At 37.7% G+C, this 23,814-nt stretch overlaps 1 protein-coding gene across 1 annotated transcript in view; it reads left to right on the top strand.

Moving 5' to 3' along the window:
* The window catches only part of IL1RAPL2 (interleukin 1 receptor accessory protein like 2), a 1,111,506-nt gene that overhangs the window by 535,148 nt on the left and 552,544 nt on the right, over positions 1 to 23,814 (top strand). The window contains exon 3 of the mRNA XM_012451657.2: positions 17,643 to 17,916. Coding sequence (XP_012307080.1) covers positions 17,643 to 17,916 — 274 coding nt within the window. The remainder of the gene's footprint in view (positions 1 to 17,642; positions 17,917 to 23,814) is intronic.

The raw sequence follows: 23,814 nt of genomic DNA, 5'->3' as shown, positions 1-23,814 counted from the left end.
GGCAAGGCACAGCCAGAGATTGGAGCATGGGCCTGAGGTCCCCCAATTTGAAGGCATCAGGCAGTAGGAAAGGGTTGTAGATTTTCCCCTGGAGATGTTCAGCTCATATTCCTTCATGGAGTTGTTCAACCAACAGGACTGAGATAAAAGATACAATAGGATTTTAAAAAGAAAGTTCAGTTTTGGGAGGGGTATAAGACCTTCTCTGAGGCCCCACCTCTGCTAATAAAATGTTATCCAAATCTTTTGAGAATTCACCATTTTGGTCTCAGAATTCAAAGAAAATGGTCCCATTTGATCCTGGGAGTTGTGGTATCTATGAAGGCAGACAACACCTCAAGTAGGTATCCCCACAGTGTCTCTACAGAACTTGTGACAGAGACCTCTGGGGCCCACTATAGGAGAAGGTTCCCAGGATATCAATGCGGAAAAGCCACATGTCACTGAAGATGGTCACACACAGGGATAGAGAGAATAGGACTGTGAAAATCAGAAAGATGGTGGGATGTGTGGTAGGTGATAGAAACATGTCCCCCGTTCAAGGCCAGCTTGCTCCCTTTGGCTCTCAACTCCACATCCCCCTGTAGCATAGGGAGTAAAACTAGGATTACATTCTGAAGGGCAGTCTTTTCCCACTGCCTGTATTTTGGGGGTATATGAAGGAAGTTGATCTACCCTCCATCATATGGTACGTGGCATAGCTGGGGACATTGATCCTGATATTCCCATTTGTTCCTGTCCAGGCTTCAAGCCTGCTGAGCTCAGTACTAACTAAAATAGTCAAAAACTCTGTGTATTGTGGGTGTGGAGGGGGGACTGGACAGACCTTATTAAGCATACTCCCATTAATCTCTACCTCAACTTACCTGGCCTGCTTATCTGCTTATGTCAGCCCAGAACATATACACCCAGAAGGGTGGAGACTAGTGCTTGGGGAACAGAGAATGCCCCTCCATGTCCACCTCTACAATGGACACTTCATGCATCAGGAAATCTTTTCAGAGGATTCATGATGTGACAGTGTCAAATCATAGATTTCTCTAAATCCAACCCCTTCTCTGGCTCTAGATGGAGTGAGGAAAGAATCAACTAAGCTTGGCCAGTCTTAGGGGGATAGTTGGGGAAAACTCAATGGTCAAAATGCCCCCATGGCATGTGTGGAAGGCATGGAAGCCAAGAACTATGCTCTATTCCTAGTTGAGGTTGCTGGCATTCCTTCTTAAGTGTCCCCCTCAATCTTCAAAGCTAGCAATTATACATAGAGTCTCTTTTGTACCTCAGATTTTTCCGACTTCCCTCTCTTCTGCAACTCGAGAAAGCTTTCTGCTTTTCATTGCCCATGTCGTTAGGTCAGCCCCACCTGAATAATCTACCTATTTTGTGGTCAACTGAGCTGTATAACATAACATTACCACAGAAGTAATATTCTATCCACAGGTTCTGGAGACGAGAATAGCGCATGTGATGGGTCATTTTAGAATTTCTGCTACAAGAGTATTTATGGAGTTGGAGGGCAGGGACTTAGTATTTCGCTAGGAACACCAAGCTCCCAAGATCCACACCATATTCTTAGCCAAATCAGGGTCTAGGACCTTATACTGTGGATAGGGAGATACGTGTAGGGATAAGATGATGGGCATACTCTGATAATAGTAATTTCTTAATAATTTGTGGTCTAGGTGATATTGATGGGCCCCAGAAACCGAACTACAATGACCAGGGATGAGGACAGAAGGCCCCTAAGATTCTGGGACTTAAGATTCTCCCATCCCCAAGTCTCCTAAAAACAGAGTATGCAGAGCTGTCCTCCTCACCTGGCCACCTACACAGGAATATTACTTACCCCTCTGGAATTTCACGGTAAGATCTATATGGTAGGGACATCTCTGATGTTTCCCCATGCTCACTCATGTCTCAGTCACATTGAATGACCTAGCAACATGATGAATAACAACTGAGAGTTTACTCAGGGATGGTTCAGGACAGACCCAGAAGCAAGGCAGAGGCTAGCAGGAAAATGAGGTCTCTGATACCTAACTCTGGTTTTCTAGACGGAGGAGGGTTTCCTTGGAGAAGGGAAAGAAAGTGGCCAGGCCTCTGTCATCTGGTGGGAGGAAGGGACCCTGAATCTGGGGCTCCTTGTAGCAGTGGTCTTAACCCTGGTAGTCTGGAATGTGTTACTGTCAAAGTTTCTGCAGGATGTTCATGCTCAATGATAATTAACAACAGGAGGCGGTGGCCTGGCCTAGGTAGTTGTGCCCAGGTAAAACATACCCCCTTAGTTTTACTCTCTAGAGCTTTATCACTCAGTCTTCTGCCAGCATATGGAACTGATGTTGAGGTGTTATACCTGGGGTTCTAACTGCTTCTTTTCTTCTTCTTTTTTGAGACAGTTTTGCTTTGTTGTCCAGGCTGGAGTGCTTGATAATCTTAAGCATGTTGCATGATCTCGGCTCACTGCAACCTCCGCCTCCCAGGTTCATGCAATTCTCATGCCCCAGCCTCCCAAGTAGCTGGTATTACAGGCACCCACCATCATGCCCAGCTGATTTTTTTTGTATTTTAGTAGAGACGGGGCTTCACCATGTTGTCAAGGCTGATCTCGAACTACTGAGCTCTGGCAATCCACCTGTCTCAGCTTCCCAAAATGTTAGGATTACAGGCATGAGCCACCGTGCCCAGCCTCTTAACTGCTTCTTAAACAGATTTCCAACCAATCCTTTTTTAAAGTCTCAACTTTACCCTTCTACCACTTCTAGGGAGAATCACTGCCTCTAATTCTTTCCTATGAGGAGCTGACAAGTCTTCAAATCTCTAACCCATTAACAAATCTCCCTTGTTCCTTTTCTCAATTCCTCATTCACCCAGACATCATCATCATTCATCCTTTCATACCCCGCTCCCTGCTTCCCCAGGGATGAAGACTCACTCCATTCTTTCGGCAGTCTTCCAGGCCATATCAGTTGAGCTGGACCTTATCCAAGTATATATTGGACACATGCAGGCTAAAAGACTTACCCCACTGTTTGATATTGAATATTGGCTGCATAAACAGCCATAAACAACAGGCTGTTGACATGACAATTTTCCTTTGAGCAGGGAGGGCAATGAGGGTGGATGAAGATTGGGAGGATGGTACCACAGCTGGAGAGAAAAGGGCTGTTGTCATCTACTCTCTGAGTACAAAGAACAGTATCTTTACCCATTTTCCTTGTTCAATTTTGCTTACTCTTTTTTCTGGGCTACTAGGAAGCTAAGAGCCATATTGAATGATTAAAAAAATCTTTGAGGAACATTTATTGTGTACCAACCCTTTACCAGATGCTTTCGGCCTGAGCTATTTTATCTGAGCCTGCTGACAACATAAGGAGGGAGAAATTAATCCCCACCCTCACCCTGTACACCCTGGCTGAGTCCCGAACATCAGCATCTGCAACATCACCCATTGCTGGTGACTTTAACTGTTTTATACATCAGAAAGTGGGGAACTCTTATTCTTCACTGATATAACAATAAGATTGCTATAACTTGGATAAGATATTAGTTATGTGTGATAATTATTCCTATCAATACCCATGAAAGTAGTAGTGGTTAAGAGAAGGGAACCAAGACTCAAACTCGTTGTGGGACCTCAGGCAAGGCATTTAACCTCTGTCTCACTTTGATCAAATTAAATGGGGTATATTTATAACACCTATCTTATAAGGTTGTTGTGAGGACTAAATGACTCAATGAATGTAAAGCACTTAAAGAAGTGCTTAATACACAGTGAGGAGTTAAGAAACCCTCCTATTATTATCATCATTACTATCATTATTTATCAGCTTCTAAATCACTTAAACTTGACAAAAACCCTGTAAAATGTGAATTTCTCACCAATTTACAAGAAACTCTCATTCACACTAGAATTAATTACAATTATAGTACTAACAAATGCAAATAATAATGGAAGTATCAGTGATGCTTCATAATTATGTCCATTTTACAGATGTATGCCCAGATTCTCAGGAGTGGTATTAATTATGATTATGCTATCAACATAGTATGTTACTGATATTCCAAAATCATCTTAATTTAAAAGGTAAGAGCAGATAACACAATTGTTCTTATATTGTTATCAATTATTAGGATAGGTGCCAAAATAACATTAGCAATAATAATAATAGTGATAACATGAACCATGTGATATAATTTTGCTTTTTCCCGGAGTGGCAAACACGACACCAACAGTACCAGGAATGGAAGTTACTATAGTTTTTCATTTAAATACTATATTAAAATAATGCAAATAACTGCATTAACATTTTACCTCATTTATCCTGATTCTGATAGATGAAAGGGTAATACCAGGATTCCATTAACAGCATATAACTAATTTGTTATTAACTATATTTATTAGTAAATTATTAATTAAAACTGTGCTATGCTTATTGTAATACTTGAAATTATTATGATATAATAAATTATATATACTGATATTGATTATAATGATTAATAATATCATTTAATTATGACCTTAGTTATAATAATTGATGCTCTAAAGGTAAAATGATTAAATAACATAATAATAATGTAAACACAAATAATAATAGTTGCACGTAATTATATTCAGTTAACAAAATGTAAAGTATAACAAAGGCTTCCTGGTAGTCCTTTCTGGTTAACTAACATTATAACATTATGATATTAATGTGATCGCTAATAATAGTATTAAGGATATACTAGAATTAGGCCCCTTTCACTGCAGAGACATCAGTACATGGTCACAGTTAAATATATTTAATCCTCTAACATTAACCAAAACGCATATAGTAACATGGAATGTCCTGTAACTATACCCATTTCCCAGAGGGAAAAAGGTGAGGCCAGCATACTGTGTAGTGATTAGGACACTAACACTACACAGATTCAGGTTATGCCCAGGAAGTATGCTAAATGTGGCCATTTCCCAGCAGGGAAGTCTGGGACAGCTTGGCTATGGGTGATGCCCCTTGAGCAACCTCATAATGCCATGCCTCTCAGTCATCCCAGTGCACCCTTCAGTCCTGGCCCTGATAAGCTTTCTGCAACTACCAGCATCCTGAGAGCCCCAGCCTTCTCTTAGCCCTCATCCACAGAGCATGCTGCCTTCTGAAGGTTCCATCCATGTTGCTGCAAATGACAGGATATCTTTCTTTTTTGTGTCCACAGAATATTCCATTGTGTATATATACAAAATTTTCTTTATCCAGTCATTTGTTGATGAATACTTAGGTTGATTCCATTTATTTCTTTACTATTGTGAATAGTGCTGCAATTTACATAGCAGTGCAAGTATCCCTTTAATATACTGATTCCCTTTCCTTAGGATGAATTCCCAGTAGTGGGATTCTTAGATTGTATGGTAGTTCTGTTTTTAGTTCCTTCTAGTTTTTTTTTTTTTAAATAAATATCCATACAGTTTTCCATAATGGCTGTATTAACTTACATTACTACCAACAGTGTATAAGTTTCCTTTTCTCTTCATCCTTGCCAGCAGCAGTTATTTTTATCTTTTTGATAATAGCCACCCTAATTAGGGTAAGATAATATCTCATTGTGGCTTTGATTTGCGTTTCCCTGATGAGTAGTGATGTTGAGCATTTTTCATTTATCTGTTAGCCATTTATATGTCTTCTTTTGAGAAGTGTCTATTTGTGTCTTTTGCCCACTTTTAATGGAGTTATACGTTTTTTTCTTATTGACTTGTTTGAGTTCCTCGTGTATTCTGGGTAATTAGTCTCCCATCAGATTAATCATTTATAAATATTTTTTCCCATTCAACAGGTTGTCTCTTCACTCTATTAATTATTACTTTTACTGTGAATAAGTTTTTAAATTTAACTAAGTTCCATTTGTCTACTTTTGTTCTTATTGTCTATGTTTTAGAGGTCTTAGCCACAAATTATTTGCCTAGGCTAATATATTACACACATTATATAACAGCAAATATTTGAAGAGCACATAATATAAATATATACACATTTATAAACTATAAATATACAATTGAATACATTTAAATAATATAATTCATAAACTATGAATATTTTGTACAATTTGTAATAATATTGGAATATAAGTTATATAGTATATACAAAGTATATATATAATGGTATATAGCATTATTACTCTATATTATACATGTATTATTTTTTACTATTATATAAAATGAATATATTTGAAAATATATGTTAGAATATTTCATAATGCCCCTTTACTGCCGTGAAGTAAAATTTATAGGTAAAATGACTCGTCCTAAATTTGAAAAAAAAAATTTAATGAATTTAATATAAAGTTGAAATATAAGTAATTTAGTTTGAACTAATACATGTTATTATATGTAAAGGCTTGAGAGGTACAGTAGAAGAATTAATAAAATAAGTACATAATTAATATAAGTAGTAGTAGTGGTAGCAATAGTAATAGGAAACCCTTACTGAGCATTATCTGTGTGTCAGGCCCTGTTCTAAGTACTTTCAGGTGTGTGAACACCTTTAAATACATTCTATTAGACTTCAATTGACTGGAACACATCTCAGAAGAACCTTCAGTTAACTGACATTACCACCTACCCTCTCCCTAATAAGACAAGCTTTTAGTCACTAATATATTTTTTGCAGGATACATATCTATGTATACAAGAGCCTAAACTTGAAAGAAATAGTGGTTACCTCAAGGCAGGGTTTGATATGAGGAATGAGGATAGGACTGTGTATGCTGAATAAGGGAGACATTACCTATATCTGCAATGTTTTATTTCTTTAATAAAACAAAGCTATTGAAAGTGAATTGGAAAAAAGTTAACATTAATTTTAGATGATGAAATCATGGGAATTTTTAATATTATTCATTTTAGTTCCCTGTTAACATTGAAATTAAAATAATAATAATAATAAAGAAGATCGCCAGGAGATTTTCCAAGCGATCACATAGGCAGCTTATCTTCCCAGCCATGAACCTCAACTACTCAGATAATCCATTTTACTGGTACTGGGTTAGAACTTGTCTGGTTTAGTACTGTCATGTCTTTGAGGAGTAGAAACTGGCTTTTCCTAAAATTGGGTATTTCGTTAATGAGGCAGAAGTGGAATGATAACTCAGATTTTCTGATCTCCAGCAAGCTCTGTACTATTTTCAGTACCTTGGCATTGGGGTCCAGGATGATGACCTCAAAAGTCAAACATATGTTCAGTCAAGCCAGAAGGATTTCATTCTCTTCACAATTCTCTACTTACTGGGACAGAAAAGTGAATTCAGATGTTTTAGAAAAGATTTCTGAAAATCCAAAGGTTAATTTCCAGCTAAAGTGAAAATTAGTTAACCAAAACAGTTCACTAGCTCTTAATTGTGTGAGTTATCACAGGATGAGAATTTATGGAGACACTCTGTATCCACAGGTTCCACATCCACGGATTCAACTAAGCATGGATCAAAAATATTTTTTAAAAAATAAAAATAACAATATAGCAATAAATAAATAACACAAACTGCTGGGATCAGTGGCTCACGCCTGTAATCCCAGCACTTTGGGAGGCTGAGACAGGCCGATTGCCTAAGCTCAGGAGTTCGAGACCAGCCTGGGCAACACGGTGAAACCCTGTCTCTACTGAAATACAAAAAAATTAGCGGAGTGTGGCATTGTGTGCCTGTAGTCTCAGCTACTCTGGAGGCTGAGGCAGGAAAATTGCTTGAACCTGGGAGGTGGAGGTTGCAGTGAGCTGAGATCACGCCACTGCATTCCAGCCCAGGTGACAGAGCAAGACTCCATCTCCAAAAATAAAAAAAATAAAAACAAAAATAGAATATAACAACTATTTACATTGTATTAGGTATTATAAATACTCTAGAGATAATTTAGAGTATGTGGAAAGATGTGTGTAGGTCATATTTCAAATACTACACCATTATATATGAAGGTCTTGAGCATTCAAAGATATTATCCTAATGTAAATGAGAGGGTCCTGAAACCAATCTCCTGTGGATACTGAGGGCTGACTATAAACCTATATTCAGTAAGACCTCCTAAATTTCTGATCTGGGAGGTACTGAGGGGAGATAGAGAGTAAAAAGAAAGAAAGAAAAACATGAGTCTCTGACCTTGACTAAAGTGCAAATCAATAAGGTAGGAAAACCAAGATGTCATTTGTTATTTACTTAAGCTCAGAGCATGACTAGGAGTTGGTTGGGATATGCATGGAAGGTGGGAAAAATGGTATGAGGATGAAGACAGGAAAGAGCTGACTGAACAAAGGCCCACAGCATAACTGCTCTCTGACAAAGTTGGGTAAGGTGAGACAGGGAGGGAAGTCAGCCTGTCTAGAGCAGGAAGTTTCTCTTGGAGAGTGGTAGGCAGACACTTTGATAGGGTGGGGATAATTGGAAAGGGTGTGGGTGGTAGACTTGGTGATTTTGACTTATTCAGCATGGAATCATGAGTTCTGGAGTATAGCTGTAGCAGAGGGATTATTTTGTTATTCCTGTTTGTTAGATGCTAGCTAACCCAATTAAAAAATGAGCAATAACTGAACAGAAATTTCTGAAAAGACATACAAATGGGCAACAGATATATGAAATAATGTCACCATAACTAATTACCAGAGAAATACAAATTAAAACCATAATGAGACATCACCTTACACCTGTTAAAATGGCTATTATCAAAAAGATAAAAGATTGTGTTGGCCGTAGGACATAATTTTAATGTAGCAAACCCCCATGGTGTGACCATACCTCCCTATTCAGGTTTCTCTCTGATGACTCTCTGCCATCATGCTACACTTCACCAACCCTTAACTGCTTACAGTTTTGAGTACATACTGTATTCCTCACCTTTGTACCTCTGCGACCACCATCCTCTTCATCTAGTTGAACTCTATCTAGTTCTTTAGACTCAGCTTATTCAATATCTTTCCAGGAGCATATCCTTACCTTAAAATGACTTTTAAGAAATAAACATAGAAAACTTGTAAAATAGTGATACATAGAAAAAAAGAAAAATTAGCATAAACTCTTAACCATAATGTGAGCATTATAACTGTTTAATGATTTTCCTTGCAGCTTTTTAAGGTCTATTTTATTTAAACAATGGAGATTTTATTGTACAAAATTTTGCATTCTGTTTTTTATTTGATTTGATATTATCCTTTGAGCATTATCCCATCATTAAAAAAATGTTAATGGCTTCATAATATATCCCTCCATGTTGGCTTAAATCTAATCATTCATTTTATATATATATATATGTAAAGATTGTGTTGGCAAGGTTGTAGAGGAAAGGGAAGCCTTGTACACTATTGGTGGGAATCCGAATTAGCATGTACGCATGATGGAATACAATTCAGCCTTTGAAAAAGTAGAAAAGCTGGTCATTTGCTGCAACATGGATGAACCTGGAGGATATAATGTTAAGAGAAATAAGCCAAGCACGGAAAGAGAAATACCACATGATCTTACTTATATGTGGGATCTAAAAAAGTTGAACTTACAGAAGCACAGACTAGAATGGTGGTTACCAGGGGTGGAAAGTGAGGAATAGGAAAATATTAGCTAAAGGGTACAAAGTTTCAGTCAAACAGAAGGAATAATTGCAAGAGATCTATTGTACAGCATAGCAGCTATAGTTAATATATTGTATACCTGAAAATTGTGAAGAAAGTAGATTCTAAATGTTATCGCTATAAAAAAAATTCATGTGAGGTGAAGGATATGTTAATTAGCTTGATTTAATCATTTTACAGTGTATATACATGTAGAAACATTATGTCTTATATATCTACACAATTTTGTTAATTAAAACTTAATAAAGCCAAAAAAGAATATTGAAATAATCCAAGCAAGACATGAGAAGCACCTAGACATCAGTGTCTTTAAGGATAGAAAGAAAGGGGACAGATTTGAGTAACTTTTCAGAAATGGCAAGGCTTAATGTCTTATGGAAGTGGTAGGGGGTGGTTATTGGGAAGAAAAAGTCGAGATTCAGGGATGACTCCACACTTTTTGGCTTGGATGACTGTGAACATGAGAGGTGCAACAGATTTGGCAGGGGAGAGAGGCTTACTGCCAAGCATCCTGGATTTGAGGGGGCAGTAGAAACCCTATTACAGGGTTTGGTGGGCACTCCTACTACCCTGTCTCCCACAGACACATTAGCATTAACATCAGTGCATCTGAGGAATTGTTTTGCCTAGTGTCTGATTCCCCAGGAGACTCATCAGGCCTCAGGTAATCAGAAGTTGAGGAGTTGGTTGTAATGCCTCACCATGGCTTCACCTTCAGAATGTATTTGAGACTCATTCATTGGATAAAGATCAAAAAAATGATCTTGACAAAGTATTGCACAGATCCTATAATGAGAGGGAAATGAAAATGGTTGTCAGCCCATTATTAAGCATAATAACTAGGTTGCAATGAGATGAAGGACTTCATTTAGGCAGAAATTTCCCATTGATGAATAGTAGGGGGTAAAAGTGTGAAAGGGAAGCATACAATCCAATTCATAAAATATGTAAAAACTAAACAGAAATTTCTGAAAAGGATTTTTTAAAAACCTGAAGCAATAATCATTCATTGTATATATAGAGCTGGAGTGGGAAATCTTTCTGTTGATGGACAGTGACGCACAGATGAAATGTAAAAAATCAATGTTTTTTCCACTGACAGAACTTTATTTTACAAAAATGACAAAAGCTCTGTATTTCTAGGCTAGGAGAAAAGAGGCACTGGTGTGGCAACAGGGGCACAGGTCACTCACATTTTAGAGAGTTTGACTTGCTTGTGCCTGTGGAGTGCCCACTTGAGGTAGATGGAGTCCACTGTGCTAGGTATAAACAGAAAGAAACTTTTCTTAGATGTGGGCATATCTGAGACAGAAATAGAAGACATTCAACTCCCACATTAAAATATTAGGAAAAAATAGCATAACATTGTATTCAATAAGTAAAATATATATAAATGTTAAACACACAACTCTATTTTTTTTTTAAAAAGAGGGATTGACTGAATTTTACTTTTATTTTTATTTTTTTGACACAGAGTCTCTGTCGTCCAGGCTGGAGTGCAGTGGCACAATCTCTGCTGGTGTGCAGTGGTGCCATCTCTACTCATTGCAACCTCTGCCTCCTGGTCCCAAGCAACTCTCATGCCTCAGCCTCCAGAGTAGCTAGGATTACAAGGATGTCCGGCTAAATTTTGTATTCTTAGTAGAGATGGAGTTTCACCATGTTGGCCAGACTGGTCTTGAACTCCTTGTCTCAAGTGATCCACCTGCTTCGGCCTCCCAAAGTACTGAGATCACAGGCCTGAGTCACTATGCAGGCCTGCACACCACTATATGTCTTAAATATAATGGTAGGAGTGGGATAATCGTTCCTAGATACTTAATTTTAAATAAATTGATATGGGTCAATTAAAGTTTTCCAAGATTTAGATCTGACCTTTGGAGGTTACATCAAGTTACATGATTTATTAATAATCACTCTGTAAACACGGCATATAATTCACAGATAAATAATTGGCATACATTATCTTATGGCTATTCTTCCCACAATGATTATTATTTGGGAGTATGATGTCCCTCAGCTGAAAATGTCTACTCCTGGACAGGCAGAACTCTGTGGAATACATATGACAATTTGGATATAACCAAGGAAATTTTAATCTTTCACTAGCTCATGGGCTGGGATGAAAAGTATAGGAGGCAGGATATAGAACACATAATAATTAAGATTATAAGTTCTGTGTCCAACTTATTTGAGTTGGAGTCTGAACTCTGCCACTGCAACTTGAGTGACCTTGAGCAAGTCACTTAAACTCTCTGAGCTTTCTTTTTTTCTCATCAGTAAAGTGGAAATAACAAGAGTCCCTCCATCCCAAAGTTGACATTGAAAGGATAAAAATTAGTTCAAAACACCTAGCACAGTTCCTGGATGTTCTATTCTAAGGGCTTAATAAAACTCAGCTGCTGTTGCTGTTACACCTTTTTGTGCTGGGTCATTCACTTGGGGGGCGGAGCGGTGGGGTGCGGGGGGGCCGGGTCGGGGCGGGGGTGTTGTCCGGTTCCCCAGTTTGAGCAAGATCTGAGCTGTATTCTCAACTTTTGGCTTCTGTCACCTACAATGGTGCATCCCCATAGGTGTGCTGTGATTTCCTCTTCAGCAACAAGCAGTTGGTCAGTAATAAATCTGTAGTTTTCAAGCTTCTGTGGGGAAAACAAGTAAAACAAAAACTTGGACAGCTCGCCCTCTAGTGTTAATTCTATGAATTGCCCCCAACAATTGCCCTGTTAGCTCACAGAAAAGCTGATAGTAAAAATCAATGGGATTAAGTTTACATAGTTAGAACACCTGGTTTAATAAATGAATTTGTTAATCAAAAACACATAATAACCTAGTATAGGTTACATGCTTGCAAATTTTCTCACGTGCTGATTAGCCATGTTACCTAACAAGGATTTCCAATTTGGGGAAAAAAAAATCCAGAATCAACAATTCAATATATAGTTATATATCCTGTCTCCAAATAAAAAATTTTATATCGTCATTAGAGTCTAATTTTATTGCATTTAATATTTTTCTTTTCTAAAATAATGTTATACTTGTTGATAATGACATCTTATCCTCGTATGGGGATTCATAAACTTTTCACAGGGTTTTGTTTTTACAACAGATAAATGTGGCAAGATTTGCTTTCCTGGTTGTACTGAGGAGGAAGTAGGAGGCTTATCTGTAAAGAGACTAAATGAGTTTGCTTGGGATACCCAGGACACTTTGCAGGGCACTGCACTAATTTTTACTCCTACGAATCTCCTCCTAGCAAAATAAATTGCATAGATGCTGGCATGTTTCTTTATAGTCTTTATATACTCCTTCTTTGGAATCTTTATGCCAAACTCCCTAAACATACACTGGTTGTGTAGCTTGGAATGAAAATAATTAAGATAGAGATATGAGCTTTATAGAAGTGGCTTACATCACTCCATTATAATTGTTTTGGAGAACTCAGATACTAAACCAGTTTGTTTCTTTGTTTTGAGATGGAGTGTCTCTGTGATGCCCGGACTGGAGTGCAGTGGTACAATCTCTGCTCGCTGCAACCTTCACCTCCTGGGTTCAAGTGATTCTCCTGCCTTGGCCTCCCAATTAGCTGAGACTACAGGTGTACGCTACCATGACTGGCTAATTTTTGTAATTTTAGTAGAGACAGGGTTTTGCCATATTGGTCAGGATGGTTTCGAACTCCTGAACTCAGCTGATCTACCCACCTTGGCCTCCTATAGTGCTGGGATTATAGGCGTGAACCACTGCAACCGGCCAATATTAAAGCATTTCTACTAACAAGAATAAATCAAGAGTAATAATTTTTGAGCCTTATGGAAATCTAAATCAAGGGAGTAGTGATGAGAATCTTAAAAAGCCACAATTGTTCTTTTAAATACTGAAATTGTTATCATAAAGCTTGAATGAACAGAGAAAAGGATAATATAGAAATAGGAAGTGTTTTCAAATGCAGGGATAAGAATATTTATAATCATACTCACTGATTGTGAAGCAGGGGGCAGACACACATTCACTTATGCTTGGGTTTGTTCCATAGCAAGTTCAGTTCAGTTGAAATTCAGTTCAACTGCTGAATTTCACTATTCAGGGGAAAAAGTGTCTCCCTTCCTTCAATGACTCCATTCACATTTGTGGATGGGCAGTGAGACCCACTTATCAAACCACCTGTGGGAGAAGCCAAAATATGCAGTCAATACTCTTCTCAGGAACCATGCAAAAAGCGTGCTTAAATAGGTGCCACTGGAGTTGTGAACAAAACAGGACTGGATAGCTCTGTGGATTGAAGGCTTGTGCTGATAAGATCAAGGGCTTCGGCTCCCTCTATTGGCTACTCAGTTCCACTGTGGCCCCAATTGAGCCATAGCCTGCACCTTTGTCAGCTGCATCACAGATGTATTCAGTATTTGCCTATGTGTATGGAGAGTCTACATACAAGGGGCTCTGGAACTATGGCATGTGATTGCAGACTCCTCATGACAGAAATCTGACTTGTGTTTATTACTTTTAATGGCACTTGGCAAATTCAGTTTTATGTGACATTTCATCTCTTCTTGCCCTTTTGTGACTTTGTGACACCTCTCAGTTCTTCCCTGTTAACCTCAGTGTTCAATCCCTCCATGTCGACTTGTCACCTGACATTTCAGGCCTTTTACCTCAGTCTGTACTTCTTAGTTGCTTCCCTAGTCCCAAATGTAAAAATAAACGTACTATATTGTTTTCTAGCTCCTTTATTCCCACTCTTGGATTGTTAAGAAGAGCAATCCATTAAAAATAAATCATGCCGCCTTGTTGGAATCTAGTAGGGGTCTAATACTCTAATTTAAGTATAAGACTACAATGTCTTATCTCATGGAAACGGATTTCTACTGATGAAAGTGTAGTGTGGGAAAATATTTGCTGGCACGTAGGCTTTCATAGATCCATGTTATCATACCTCTGGTCTATTTTATGGGGAAATTCCCTGAGATTTCTTGAAATATCTTATGTTGTACTCTTACACTGCAAATACTAAGGGAAGAGAATAAAGGGGATAACATTTAGAAATTATTTTCCCCATTATTGTATTTCTGTTCTGTGGATATTGATTACCTTATAACTAAATACTCCCTCTCTGATATCTAAGGCAGGGGAATAGAAGAAAAGAAACCATAAATCTATTAACTCAAATACATATTGCTCAAAAAAACCCTTAAAGGGAAATGAATTATCAGTGTACTCTCAAGGTCTGCATGATAAAACTAATTGTAATGGCAATTAAGTGTCTTAAACGGTCATCGAGCATGCTTGCTGTGACTCTGTAGCAGATACATTGATTACCTTCAGTGCTTACCATGTCCCATCATTAACGGGCCAAACCAGACTGTTAACATTGTAAAGGTGTAGGTTTATGCAACAGATCACTTAGAAGAGGTAACTAAAGAGATCTGGGGGCCGGGCGCGGTGGCTCACTCCCGTAATCCCAGTACTTTGGGAGGCTGAGGTGGGCGGGTCACCTGAGGTCGGGAGTTGGAGATCAGCCTGACCAACATGGAGAAACCCCATCTCTACTAAAAATACAAAATTAGCTGGGTGTGGTGGCGCATGTCTGTAATCCCAGCTACTGGGGAGGCTGAGGCAGGAGAATCGCTTAAACCCAGGAGGCGGAGGTTGCGATGAGCCAAGATAGCGCCATTGCACTCCAGCCGGGGCAACAAGAGCAAAATTCTGTCCCAAAATAAATAAATAAATAAATAAATAAATAAATAAATAAAATAAAAGAGATTTGGGAAGCAAATTGAAATAGCATTTCAAATTTTTCTATCAAGTAGGTGATGATAGAGCTTGATGCTATTTTGCCAAGCTAAATTTGTTAATTCAAAAGTATTTGCTGTGCATCTTAGGATTAGGGAAACAAAAAACCTGAAATATTAAACAAATTTAAGAAATTATTCTCATGGGGTGTATTTTGTTTCTATTAACCCACTTTTGAAAAACAAGCTATGAGACAATATATATTTTCTAACAAATATTTTTATCATTACATCTCAGTTGTATTAATGCATGTGAACAGTATCACAGATAATTTATAACAAGAGTAATATAAAATGCATTTTAAAATGATAAAACAATATTCAAGTTGTATTTGATCCAGAGGTGTATCACTAGTAATTTATCATGATCCAGAAAGTTCAACTAATTCAAGTGTCCTTTTTCCCTTTTTGAAAGCTTTGTAATGACAAATGACAGCTAAACAACCCAATAGCAAGGAGTGAATAAAAAAGACCCCCAAGAGACAGCCACTGATCAGTACATAATTTAGCCCAAACCACTGTACATCCTTGGCTTTAACGGTGTGCAATGATCATCAGAATCCATAGTCATGAATCTGATACCTCTGAATCCTCAAAAGAGAGTTTAGATGCCCCTCAGTATCAGTTTAAAGGGAGGTATTCATTTGTTTGTTTGTTTATTTGTAATGAATGCCTCACATGCTATAAGAAGAGTTGAGGCAGTGTGTAGTAACAGCCCATGTGCAGCAGGGCTGTGAAAACCAAAGTCAGAAAGAGAGATCAGAAACCATAGTTCAAAATATTTCCTTGAGTCACAGACCCCTTTGAAAATCTGAAAAAAAGAGCTGTGGAAAATTTCCCCAGGGAAGTATACCTATGTAAATAGGCACATTGCTTTGCCAACAACCTTGAAGCCTATACAAGAACCCTCCCCCTGGGTGTCCTTGAACCCTAGTTCAAGAACCCCTCATAAAGAGAAAGTGAAATCCTGAGGTAAGATAGTTATTACACTTGAATATCGCATTTAGCTCTGAGCTTTCTGTCAACTGAGGTTAAAAGATTAAACATGCTGGGTTAGAGTTCTCAACGTCTAGAAAAGGAAGCAGATTAGTTCACAAAATCATAAGTGAAACATATAATTTTAAAATGGCAATGCTTATACATTTTCTGAGATGATTGTTTTTTAAAGGGTAATCAAGAAATATGAAGGGACATAGCAAACATAATTTGATGAAATTATTTGAAAATAAGTGATTGGAAATAAAATAGCTATGCTAATTATATTGACCAGCATATGAGATTGACCACAGCATTTTATTTTTAACTCTTCTGGAAAAGAAGGAATGTACTGTAGATGTCTTTCTTTAATGGTAGCTTTACCTACTTAATATTATTTGATTAAAGCTGGCAGTAATATAATATATTCCCATGAGCACTCAGCAGCTAAGCAGCAAGGGAGGCCTAAGGGTATAAAGAGAAATCGACCTATGATTAAATATCTGCTATTAATAGGTCATACCATGGAAAACTGGCATGTATGTAACAGTGAATAATCACTTTAGATGCCGACTGCTTCCAACCAGAGCACTTATTTTCTCAAAGGCAAATAATAGCACAATTGCTATTGTCACAATTATAGGCATAAGCAGTATAGGGTACGGGTTAAGAACACAATCTGTGGAATCAAGAGACTGGTTTTTCCATCACTTATTAGCTGTGAGACCTTGGGCAAAATCATTTCACTTCTTTTGTCTCAGTGTCTTCATTTGTAAAATAAGAAGAAAAGCATTAATCTCAGGACCTCTTCTAGGCTGTGTAGAGATCTCTTGGAAATATTTGATTTGTGGGGCTCCATCTATATAAACAATTTGAGTCACCTAAAAGCAATATGTCAGTGTCATTCTAGTAGTCCAATTTCATAGGCTCATGTGATGAAAATACTGCAAGGCAAGCAGAAGCGAACAACTTACCTGACCACTCTGCTGGAATTAGGACTTGGCCATGGTGCTGAGGGCAACCCAATAGGCATGAGTTTGGAGCTTCTTGAAGAATCTGGTTTACCCCAAGCAGAAAGTGGCTGCAGAAGATTGGAAGACACACCAAAGGCACAAGGCTGGAGCAGGGGCTGTGATTACTAAAGTCTAAGCAAGATACAAGTCTAACTCATAGGGTCACTGGGAAGGCTGAATGAAGTAATCTATGTAGAGCACTTGACTCACAACATGTTGGTGATGATTACTGCTCATACTTTTATTGTCAATAATGCCCACTGTATCTTATGCCTCTTCTGATTTTCTTTCAGTGGATGGCTGCATTGATTGGTCAGTGGATCTCAAGACATACATGGCTTTGGCAGGTGAACCAGTCCGAGTGAAATGTGCCCTTTTCTACAGTTATATTCGTACCAACTATAGCATGGCCCAGAGCACTGGGCTCAGGCTTATGTGGTACAAAAACAAAGGTGATTTGGAAGAGCCCATCATCTTTTCAGAGGTCAGGATGAGCAAAGAGGAAGATTCAATATGGTTTCACTCAGCTGAGGCACAAGACAGTGGATTCTACACTTGTGTTTTAAGGTAAGTGTTGTGTGAAAACATTGACCAATCACATGGCTGATAGTCTTTTGAGTGGGGCTGGAATACATGTAGGTGTGCCTCATGTTGTATAATGGATATGTTATTGAAAGGTTGCAGTACACGTGGAGCTTCAGTAAATTCCAGTTCTAATTATCTATTGGAACTACATAGCAATTCTTATTAGATTTTCACAAAATAGGATTCCCATTTGCTATCTGCACTTATTTAATTTAAAATATTTGGTGACTCATTTCTTCCCTAACCCCACCCCTGCCCCAGGGTCTTCTATTAACAATTATTTTTGCATACAGCTAGTTGACTCAATTATCTTGATATCTGGCCATGAAAATGATCTAAAGCACCATTTTGGCCATGTTCTTGCCTTTCTTTTTGATGAAAAATAGTTTCAAATGCTTCTGGGATATTTCTTAGCAAATGTACTCCAGGAGAAATCCTTTGTAGAATTTGCAATGTGAGTTTGGGTCCACTGTGTCTAAATATTCAGCATGGAGCTCTGTAAATACACAGTCATCCTGAGTTTCTGGGGTACTATAATGGGAAGATATCACAGACACAATTCTTGCTTGCAAGAAGTTTACAGTAAAAAGCAATATGGTTTTTTTTCCTTAGGGATCCTACAATGTGTTCTCCCTTCCCCTTCCACCCCAGTGATAGAATCTAGGATCTAGTGTCTAGCATCTCAAATAGAGACTGGATTAGGTATTGAAGTAGGTAGCTGTGATGACCTTTAAGTCACCTTTCAATTCTGCCATTTTGGGAGTCTCAGATCTTGCTCACCAGGGACCTGCACTCTACTATTTGATTTTAACTCCTTGGAAATTCAGACCTTTCCTATTTTTGTATCTTGTGAACTTTGATGCCAAAGCTATTTCACTTCCTCATCAAAAGCACTTGGAAGCCCCTGGCGAGGCCTCATTGTTCAAAAGGCTGGGAGAACAAGGTAGTATATAAATAGAGACCCTTCTGGATGCTCTAAGAACCACTTTTGTGTGTAGAGGTAGAAACAGAGTGCCAGGGGAGCAAATGGTGAGTTTAGTCTCTGTTTGTGGTAGGCAAAATCTCCAGGATCTTGGCAGAACAACAATCATTCTGATCATACCCTTAGTGATAAGCGATATTTTCTACTTGGACAGCTCTTGGCAAAATTGAAAAGTAGATGTAATTCAGCTTTAGTGACTGACACTATATTCCCCAGGGTGCCGCTGCTCTTTCCTTCCTTGTCTCCTCTCTGCTTGTCTCCTCTCCATCCCCCACCCTTATTAAAAACCCACCAACCAAAAATATCTATCTTCTCCTCCCTCTACACCTATTGCTTTTTGTTTGTTGTTTTTACAAATTTAAAGTTTTATTTAAAGCATCAGTCCACTATGTACAGGTACTAAGCTTACAATGAATTATTAAACAAATTATTGCTACTTCCCCAGGCCTGCTAATGTTCTCAGTCTTGTTACCTCCCCTCTTTTCCCCTCTCTGCTCTAACCCCATTCCCTTACTCCTAGTGATGTTAACAACTTAGTGTGTATCCCTACATGCATTTCCCCTACTGTTTTAATTGTACAAATATATTGACATTAGTATTTTCTCCTTATTGTTTTGCAAAATGAAAGGAGAGTTATAGATTTCTCTGCATTTTCTTTGCTTAGTAAAAATACATAATATAAATCTCTCCAAGTCAATTGGTTGCGAGCTTTTTTTTTTTAACTTTTATTTTAGGTTCAAGGGTATATGTGCAGGTTTGTTATATAGGTAAACGGCATGTCATGGGGGTTTGGTGTACAGATTATTTTGTCACCCAGGTAATAAGCATAGTACTGGATGGGTAGTTTTTTGATTCTCTCCCTCCTCCCACTCCCACCATCAAGAAGGCCACAGTGTCTGTTTTTTCCTTCTTTGTACCTATGTGTTCTCATTATTTAGCTCCCATTTATAAGTGAGAACATGCAATATTTGGTTTTCTGTTCCTGCATTAGTTTGGTAAGGATAATGGCCATCCACGTTACTACAAAGGACATTCTTATTTACAGCTGCATAGTATTCCATGGGGTATGTATAAGTACTGCATTTTCTTTATCCAGCCTACTCTTGATGGGCATTTAGGTTGATTCCATGTTTTTGCTATTGTGAATAGTGCTGCAATAAATATATATGTGCATGTGTCTTTATGGTAGAATGATTTATATTCCTTTGGGTATACACCAAATAATGGGATTCCTCGGTCAAATGGTTAAGTATATAATATTGTATGTTGCTTAATATTCTATGACACAATAATTCAGTCAATCATTTTCCTATTGATGAATATATACTTTGTTTTCAGTATTTTGTCCCTACAAAAGGTACTGTAATAAAAATCCACTATTGGGTTTTAAATAAACTTTAAGAAGTCTTCGATTTACATAATTATTGCAAACATAATACAGAGTTCCTTTGCACTTTATATCCAAGTTTCCCATTTTATTAACATCTCACATGACTATAGTACATTTTTTTAACAATTACTGAACCAATAGTAGTACATTATTATTAGCTAAAGTCCATGCATTCTTCACATTTCTTCAGTTTTTCCTTAATGCCCCTTTCTCTGTTTTAGTATCCCATCTCTGGTACCACATTGTATTTGGTTGTCATGTCTCCTTAAGCTCTTCTTGGCTGTGTCAGTTCCTCAGACTTTCTTCATTTTCGATGACCTTGACAGTGTGAGGTGTACTGGTTAGATAATTTGTAGAATGGCCCTCAACTGGGATTTACCTGATATTTTTCTCATGGTTAGACAGGGATAATATGTTTTGGGGAGGAAGATTACAAAGGTAAAATACTATCCTCATCACATTCTATTAAGGGTATAAAGTATCAATATGACTCATAACAGTTGATGTTGACTTTGATCACTTGGCTTGAGGTGGTGTTTCTAACTTTTCACTGTAAAGTTATTCGTTATTCTTTTTTTCTTCCTTTCCATACTGTAGTTTTTGGAAGAAAGTTGTTATCCACAGTGTACACGAAAGAAGGAATATCTACATAAATTATTTCAAATTCTTCTGCATGGAAATTTATCTCTCCCCTTCCCCACTTATTTATATGTTGCATCATTTATTTATATCAGTATGGATTCATGAATATTTATTTTATACACTGGGTTCTAATGCAATTTTACTTAATTTTCTTGCTCAAATTCTTCTACCTTTACCCACCCCACGGGAAGCTCTTTCAGTTGGCTCATTTGTCCCTTCGACATAACCCTATCATCATGGAGTGGTGGTTGTATTTTTTTTTTTTTTTTTTTTTTGGCATTTACTTACATTGTAGAAGGATGCTCCAGGTTTATCTTATATATTTTGTGCCCCAGTTCTAGAATTAGCCATTTTTCCAAGAAGTCCTATTTTTTAATGGGTAATTACATTAGAAATCTAGGTTTGATTGCTGGGTATGCTCATTGCTACTGGGGTGTTGTTGCTTCTAAGTCCTCTCAGCTGACAGTCTATTTGCTTTTAAACAAAGCCACAGATTGTGAAGGAGCACTTTAGGGATAGTGGAACTTCCCAAGGTCCCTGAAGTCCTTTCCTGTAGGTGGCCCTCTCTTTCAAGTACATTTCGGATTGGCCTTGTTTATGTCTATTGTGGATACCATCTGAGTCAGAGGTTCTCAACTCACATCTAGACCAATAGAAGAGAAAGGGATGGAATTCCACTAAGATTCAAACATAACTAGTGACTTTTAAATTTTTATGCAGCAGGCCTTAGGGAGCTATTGGGACTGATAGAGGTAGGTGGAACTGTTGGATATTATCTCTCATGTGTGCCTTAGTAAGGAAAAAAATGTTTGGAAACCACTATTCTAACAGAATCAACCAGTTTTTTTTTTTAATCAACTCAGAGATATATAAATCTATTCCAGATATATAAGTGAAATAGCTAGCATTTGTCTGTGAATAATAAACCTGTTTTTCATATCTAGTAGTGGCCACTGACTTCTAATATGTGCCAAGTGAAAAATTCACTCCATATAGGTGATTTTATACAATTGCCAAGAGTGACATTTATAGTGAAAAAGGCTCTTAATTTGACCATGTCAGTATTCATCTGAAATCTCCAGTTTGATACCACTTTAAGGTAATTATGAATGATTTTTCTATGTTTAAAGTTTTTCTTTGGCCAGTCTCAAGAATAAGTTGAATTTCCCAGCATAATAATGGGCTGGCAATATGGGAATGGTAGAGGACTAAATTATATTTTCAGAGACAATGCCAATCCAAGAATCATGCCAGTATTTTCAATGGAGGCATGAGTTAATAGGATAAAAATGATAAGAGTGATCTTATTTGGCAAAATCTCACATATCATTTTGTCAACAACTTGGAACAAGGGGTGACTTAGGCTGTGAATGAGGATAGATATAGTCGTATAATGCCGCATTGAATTCAGAGATATGGAAAAGAATGATTCGCTGGGTGCGGTGGCTCACACCTGTAATCCCAGCACTTTGGGAGACTGAGGCACGTAGATCACATGAGGCCAGGAGTTCAAACCCAGCCTATCCAACGTGGCAAAACCCTGTCTCTACTAAAATTACAAAATTTTTCCGGGGTGGTGGTGCACATCTGTAATCCCAGCTACTCGAGAGGCAGAGACGTGAGAATTGCTTGAACCATGAGTTGGAGGTTGCAGTGAGCTGAGATTACACTACTGTACTCCAGCCTGGGTGACAGAGTGAGACTCCATCTCACACACAAAAAAATTTAAATATAATTGAACATCTGTAGAAACCTAATATTTGGGGATAATCATGGCTGAGTGCAGAAAATCAGTTATAGGTTCAAAATTATTATGACCATTTACCTCTGCAATGAGGTAAACAGAACAAGGAGCTCCCTTACTAAATTGGAGCATAATCCAAATATTTTTGGTCTTTAATAGTCACTGAAAGAAGAAGTGAGGTTCTCAAAATCCGAATGCCTCACCACATCTTTCTGAACAGTTCCTTAGTATATATCTAACCAGGAGGCACAATTGCTTCGATTTCAAATGTGAATAATCAGTTCACATTTGAATGATTAATACTCCAGCAAAACACCATCAGAAGAAAAGTTGAGGGGGTCGATACATTTGAAATGAGAAGTGTAGCCTGTTGCTAATTTTTGAATCTGTATGGTGGGTACATGAAGATTCATCATATTGCCCTTTGTATTTTTGACTATGATTGAAATAGTCCATAGCAAAAAAAATTAAAAAGAAATAAATGTAAGTATACAGTAATTTTACCTGATTTTATTGTCACTTAAATAATTCTGGCCTATTCAAACCTAGGTGTCATATATAAGCAAGTATTTTTATTTCAGTCAACAAACATTCATTGAATATATATTATGGGATTCACTTCATGGCATATTGCAAGGAGACCTGTGTCTTTAGAAAGGAAAGTGGTGCTCTAGTCTACATTAGCCACTAAGAAATGGTTCTTAGCATCTTCCACTGTCCTACACTACTCCCCACCATGGCTACCAAGAGGTTTTCAAGGACAGTGACCGTATCTCATAACTCAATTCCAACTTAACTATTGATCCTTGAAAAGTTTAGTGTCAACAAGTCGGTTACCTAGGTAGAAATTTCCAGGAGAACAGATAGTTTCTTGTCAGAAAAATGAAAGCCTGGATCTTATAGAATTAACTGACCCCAGAAAAGATCAAGATAGTACAGCAGAGTCTTGGGAGAGCAGGAATTTCATTCTCAAAATGAAATGTAATTAGTTATTTTTCTACCTGTGTTTGGTTATAAGCAGGGATCTCTGGTTCCATTATTTTTCATGGCAATTTGGTAATCTACTTGTTAATTAAATTATATAGGTAACCTTTAAAATAGCAAATAAGTAACCATTTTACT

Source organism: Aotus nancymaae, unplaced genomic scaffold (assembly GCF_030222135.1).
Source record: "Aotus nancymaae isolate 86718 unplaced genomic scaffold, 86718_ANA_hifiasm-v0.15.2.pri h1tg000004l, whole genome shotgun sequence".
In the NCBI taxonomy this organism is placed as follows: Eukaryota; Metazoa; Chordata; class Mammalia; order Primates; family Aotidae; genus Aotus; species Aotus nancymaae.
This window is presented reverse-complemented; position numbering and strand designations above follow the sequence as displayed.